This window comes from Magallana gigas, chromosome 2 (genome assembly GCF_963853765.1).
Source record: "Magallana gigas chromosome 2, xbMagGiga1.1, whole genome shotgun sequence".
Classification (NCBI taxonomy): domain Eukaryota; kingdom Metazoa; phylum Mollusca; class Bivalvia; order Ostreida; family Ostreidae; genus Magallana; species Magallana gigas.
In genome coordinates, this window is record NC_088854.1 from 1945282 (window position 1) to 1952347 (window position 7066).

At 33.5% G+C, this 7066-nt stretch overlaps 1 protein-coding gene across 1 annotated transcript; it reads left to right on the top strand.

Moving 5' to 3' along the window:
• Positions 1-212: 212 nt before the first annotated feature.
• On the top strand, positions 213-6480 carry LOC109621058 (uncharacterized). Its single transcript, XM_066074470.1, has 2 exons — positions 213-2024; positions 5865-6480. The coding sequence occupies exons 1-2, from the start codon at positions 426-428 to the stop codon at positions 5889-5891; spliced, it is 1626 nt and encodes a 541-aa protein (XP_065930542.1). The 5' UTR covers positions 213-425; the 3' UTR covers positions 5892-6480.
• Positions 6481-7066: the final 586 nt, after the last annotated feature.

The following is a 7066-nucleotide window of genomic DNA, read 5'->3' on the forward strand; positions in this document are numbered from 1 at the left end:
TTTCTTGTTCAGCATTTGAGCAGAAAAAAGATATTTCATTATCTGTATTTTCAGATAGAAATGAACAATTTTCATGTTCAATCATTCATCAAAAATATACCGGTATTCTACTACACTGGTACAAAGTTGTTAAATGTTAACCCCATCTCACTTAATACTCACTCTCTAAATGGATAAACATGCATATATGACCTGGTTTTAACAGATAAATATGATACTCAGACCATTGGACTTTAAATGTTATGCTAATCTGAATCTTATCTCATTTTGTTAGATTAGTTCATCAACTTTCACAAATGTTGAGGTAATAAGATAAAAATAAAAATTGTCCCTGGCGTTCGTAAACAGTTTTATATTAGAGAGTAGAGAGTGGATACATAATGTAACTTGAATTTTAATATGAGATTTAGAGTCACCAGTCAGAAATGGATCCAGCGCTCACGGCTCAAAATTTCGTGTTAAAATGCGAGGACTGTGAAGAAACTTCTGTGTGTACGTGTCGAATATGTGACGTCGCACTTTGCAGGGAACATTTTGGTAATCATATGGACACTAACCATGAATTATGTAAAACTAAAAACAATTCGATCTGTACAAAGCATTCCCTCTTGTTTAAACACTACTGCAGAAGCTGTATTAAGCCGATATGTAGTGACTGCGTTCGATACGAAGACCATTCTAACCATGGCCTTAGTGACCCAGCGGCCATGTTGGATTTTTATACAGAGATAATTGCTATAGAAAATGAAGAACTTCGCAATGTTATTAAACCTTTTTACAGCACAATACTGGAAGTTATTGATGAGAGACGCTCAGAGTTAGACATAAACATTACTAAGGCAAGAGAAAATGTAAAAGAATTTGGACGTAAACTGCACGAACAGGTAGATATCGCTGTAATGCACTACTATGAAACTTTGGCGGCCAATGAAAAAGAACAATTAGAAAAAATTCAATTCGATTTGAACGTTTTTCAACAAAGGATTGAAGAAATAGAAAAGAAATTGGAAGACAATGCAAAATTGCTACAGAGGAATGACCCTTTTGATCTGATGACGCTTTTCAAATCTTCTCTTGCGGACTTCCCCATTTATCCTGAATTATATGAATTCAATATCCCCGCGTTCCAACCAAATGTACCTGATTTCAAGACACTTTTGCATATTGCTGGTGAAATAAGTTATATTCCAAGAACAGAAAATCCACTTTCTTTAAAATGTAAACATTTTCAGTTATCTCGGAGCCAACTTTTGGAACATCCTTTACATAAGTCCTCCAGTTCCAATTTAAATATACTGGACCTTTCATGTCTACAGTCTGACGGAGTTCTCACTGTTGGGAAAAATAATCAGTTTAAACAGCTTCAGTTCAAATGGGGAAAATTCTATCATGTTCAGACTAACGAAATAGAATGCAGGAGTCAGTACGTGGCTATCTCTCCGAATGATGCCATCTACTTCAGCGACACAGTGAACAGATCAATTAAGAAGTATGGGAACGTATACTGCCACCTACTGATTGATGTTCTAGACTTTGATGATTTAGAACCAAGAGGGCTAACATTTACTCCATCTGGTCACTTGTTGGTCTGTCTGTTCAGCAAACAACGTTCCTTCGTAGCACGATACATAAATGATAACAAACTGGTTCAGGAAATCGAGCACAATGGTGACAAACAACTGTACAAGGAACCTTGCTTTGTTTGCTGCAATAGGAATGGCGACGTCTGTGTAACAGACCACGGACTGAATGCTGTCATTGTTGTTGACATGTTTGGGGTCTTCCAGTTCTCGTACCGAGGCCAAAACGAGAAATCTTTCCGACCGTACTGTTTGGCCACCGACCATTTGTGTAACATAGTGATCACAGACAACGTTAACCACGAGATTCACCTACTGGATAAATATGGACAGTTTTTAGGATTCTTGACGACAGAACCCAGGATTATAAGACCGGGCGCCCTAGATATCGACCGAAATGGGAAGCTGTGGATGGAGCATTCCACTAGAGGAGAATTGACCGTGGTAAGATATCTGAGGTAGTCTAAATCGGGGGCCATAGATATTGTGGATGGAGCATTTCACTAGTGGAGAATTGACCGTTATAAGATATCTGAAATAGTCAAAATCGGTCACTTTTGTTTATTGATAAGTGACAAAAAATGTAGAACTGTTAACGTACAACCTTTATTTTGCTTATTTATTACATGTAAGAAATGAATGTCGGACTTATCTAAAATATTTGTTAAAGCTATACACGCTATAATTTACGTCAATTTTGAATGACAGTGAAAACGCATGTGTTTGTCTACTTATAAAAGTTATCCTTAATCTGTAAATTACAATGGTGAATTCCATCTCTTTACAAGGATATAGATTTTTAATTGTTTATTTTCCTGCCAGGAAAATATAGCTTTTCATGAATATTGATGAAGGAAGAGCAAACCGACATCATTGCGCATGTCCGCGGAGAACTAGGTGGTCGTTATTTTTTGCCTAATTAAATATCCAACTTGATTTTTAATATGTTTAATAGTTGTTAATTTGAAATACATACATGTATAATGAGTAAAATACGTTTGTCATTCACGATACCCTTACTTCTGCATTAACACTTATAGGGTCTATAAATAGCACATAGGGGGAAAACACAGGTCTACGTCATTTTTTAGCTCACCTGAGCTGAAAGCTCAAGTGAGCTTTTCCGATCACCTTTTGTCCGTCGTCCGTCTGTCCGTCTGTCCGTCTGTCCGTCCGTCCGTCTGTCCGTCCGTCTGTAAACTTTTTACATTTTGAACTTCTTCTCTAAAACCGCTTATCCAATTTCAACCAAATTTGGCACAAAGCATCCTTATGGGAGGGCGAATATAAATTGCAGAAATAAAAGTCCGATCTATATTCAAAGCGGAGAAAACCTTGAAACTGTAGAAAAAGGGGGGTGCATTTTTAAAAATCTTCTTCTCAAGAACTACTGATTCCAATTCATTGTAGTTTAGCATAAATTATCCTTATGGGAAGGAAAATATAAATTGCAAAAATTAAGGTCTAATTTTGTTTCAAATCTGAGTTATTACGAAAATAATAATAAAGGAAAAGCGTGTTTTAATCAGTTGAATAGCTTCGGGTTCGGCATCCGATAGGTTCGGTATCCGGTAAAATGGGTAGACAAGACTTGGTTGGCCTGGGCATAACAAAAGATTCGCAGTTATTGATCTGCCAGTCTCATTAAAATTTCAGGATATTTGATGGACCAGTATATTTGTATTTGCTGCAAAATAATGCGTATTTGGAATTGACGATTGCCGATCTGCCCCGGCTTTTATTTTGCCACGGCCTGGGTTTGCATACCCATTTTACCAAGACTCGTTTTCCATACTTCTAAAACGAGGTTCTTTGTTTAAAGCAGCCATGACATTATACGAAAAAGGGTCGATCTGACTATGATGAATTTGCTTGTTGTACAACAGTTCGCGAATGAAGGGAAATTTTTGAAACATGCAAAATATATTGGTGCCGATTTTGTGAAGTAAATTGAGGCTAAATATTTCAATGCGTTGACAGTTTTCACACATGACGTTGGTGTTAGCTTGTTCTGATTTCCGTTTCGTTTTCATTATTTATGCTTTGTAACCTGGGAACTATCGTCTGTATTTCGTGATTTTTACGTATCAAATCAAACAGAGACTTCGGTAAATCAAACTGTTAACTGTTTACCTGCGCAAATTAGGCAAAATCTGATGTATCAAAAAGTACTGAAATACAATTCATTCTATCGGTAAATCGGCATTATCTTATCTTTTGCGTAATGGTAGATTAATGCAGTAGGTTTTGTTGAGATGCTCGGCATTTTCTTGAGTTTATTCAGTTTAAATAGAGTTTGATATCGCTGACGGAATTATGTAGGAATAAACATGTATATACATGATTACAAAAAATAAATTGTGTTCTTTATTTGTTATAGTGCATGTTTCTTGTGTTTAATTGTTTACAATTTCTATTTACTAACCATATTTAAGTGTTAAGCTTCGAATTATAAGCAAGATAGATAGATTTGCTCACAATTCTATGTTTGTACACAGATCTTAAAAACTAAAGATTAAAAAAGTAAAAAAAAATGTCAATATTTATTAAGAAAATTTTCAAAGTCTGTTCTTCCAGAAACCAACTTTAACAACTTATTGTATTGTAAACTTAACCTTTCTTCGTCATTATTACTCCTACTGTACATGTGATCCTTCACTGTGTTTGTGTACATTTGTATAAACTGATTTTGAACCTCAAATACCAGTGAACTGGTCTTGAGTGAATAAAAGAATTGAAAATCTTAGGCCATTCTTTTTTTTCCATTTTAAATGCTGAATAGGAAATACCAAGTTAAAAATCTTAAGTTGAATGTTATAAACTCATGGGAACAAAATATGACTCAAACATAGGCGAACTGTGAGCTCTGTATCTTGCTTATAATTCTACGATTGACGCTGAAATTTTGGTTGAACATTAGAAATTCTATATGAATTAGAGTATGTTAAATACTTGTACAAACAAAATAAAGAATGGTCTTCTGTATATACCTACTCTCTGGGGCCCCCTCTTTATACAATAAATAATGTGAAATCTACATCAATTTTGATAGTTTTTCAGACATGGGTAAATAAAAACGACATCTTTACAACAGTTTCCATAGTTCTGACACATTTCTGTTGCGGGGATAAAGTAATTATTGCTATTCCTAAGAAGTTATCACATCGGAAAATTATCCTGGTTTGTAAGCGAAGTAAATAACAGTCATTTAATTATAATGGAGAAGACAAATAAATTTTTTGAATGTTTTTAATTTGAGGAATTGAGCACATTGAGGTACAATTTTCTTCTTCACATCTATACATGTAGGATTTTTAAAATAAAAAACAATAACTATTATATTTTCTTTTTAAAAATACAATAACTTGTAAGTAGTTGATGAAAAAAATGTACCTATCTGCTTTCATATATTTTGATCGCCTTACAAAGTGTGTGTGGGGGGGGGGGGGGCAGAACGAAAATATAGGGAATTGGAAGTTAACAACTTAACAGTGTACTCCTACCAAATGTTTAGTTTTATATCTTGCGTAGGATTTTCTTATTTTTGTAAAAAAAAATAGTATTTCATGAAGGTACAATGTCAAAGATTACGTGTATGCAAAAATAAGTGTAAAATTCGAATACTTTACAATATTTATTTTTTGTTATTCTACCGAGGGACCATACGGCACAATATCTTTTGAACGCCCATTGTTGCTCAGGTGAGCGATGTGGCCCCATGGGCCTCTTGTTTAAAGGAAGTATTCATGCTTGTATTTTTTTCTTTTGTTTGTACTCGTATATCCGACAAATTTATGCTTTACTGAAAATATCCTTTCCTTTGTGAAACTATCACAATTATGAAGATGTTGACCCTTCACCAGTTTTGGTATGATAGGCTAAATTTAGCTGTCGATATCACGTGATAGATTGATATTCACGAGGAGGCATTACTTTCCTGGCAGGAAAATAAATATTTTTTATTGTTTAATATTTGATATATTTGTTACGTGATCGAATTGAGCATTATAATTAACAGCATAAAGGTAACTTTTATTAGTTATCAAACACATACATTTTCCCCTTTGTTCAAAATTGACGCAAATTATAAATGTATAGCTTTAAAGAATTGAAAATTTTACGTTTGAAAATATGTTTCTCTATATGACTATATTGGGCGAAAACAATAATTTCTGTGTAAACATTTTCCACATAATGTCCAATAAACACAATTTTTTATAAGGTTTTAAATCCAGATTTTATCATAGAAGACGTGCATAAACGTTTGATTCTTTTTATTTATAGATTGGAAGCCATTCTGTCCTGAAATAAAAGGGACTAAAAGTTATCCTTTCTATAAATGCACAAACATTTGGATTATAACATGAAAAATAGCAAGGGTTTTGTATTACATGTATATTGATATATATATTACAATATTCCTTGAATGTTAACGTTACCACAATATTTCTGTGAAATATAAAGCTATTGATGTATTGATATTGAAAGCAAAGGGAAATTTATATTCATATATTTCAGTATATGTTACGATCCACAAAATTGTTGTATACATAACGTGTTTTAAATATATTGACATCTACTCCTCCCATTCACTCGACATGGTAAACGGAAAAAAATTAAGTAGAAATTGCATTTATCTCCAAAATACTTTCCATTTGATAAGGATGTTGATTTATGTTATATATAATATAAAATTAAAAACTTTATCTGGTTGTATCATGGTCACCGCATATTTGTCTTTAAAACCTTAAAAATTGCGTTTCTTTTACGTACTAATTCCTTTTAGATGTCATAAATATTAATAAGCAACTACTAGTGTTGTAAAGATATAGAATCCAATTTGTTTTTTTTCCTTTATTGCTTGAGTTGATTTACCATGTGTTTATTTGCATTGTTGTCAAAATGATTACAAACCGTAAAGCAATAATAAAACTATTGTTTTCCTGGTGTGTTTTTGATTACTTGGACATCTTCGAAGACTACCTAACCTTATTGTTCGTGAATGCTAATTCTTGCGCTAAATTTTCCCGCCACACTATCAGGATAACGGCTTTTTATTGGCAAAATTCTCAATACCCTTTATACTCATGAATGCTTCTCAATCCATATAGAAATATTACCTGCCTGGAGTTATGTCAAAAACACGATGTAATATCGGTATCAATATCATCGAAGATATCCTATCAATATCTTCTCACCATCGTCAAAAACCATTCCCATTGATTAAAACGTTATCTGCAACAGTGTTGTCTATATATACGTTGGTTTCGATATCAACGATATCGTATCGATATCGATTTGCGAATATCAATAACTGTAGCTGGGACATTTTACATGTAAGGTGTCTTTACTCACACCCATATCGTTGAATAGATGATATCGTATCAATATTAATTAGCCAATATCAATCACTTTAGCTGTAGAAACAATGTAAATTTGTACTCTAAACATCAATAACTTCGATATATTGACGATATTATCTCGAT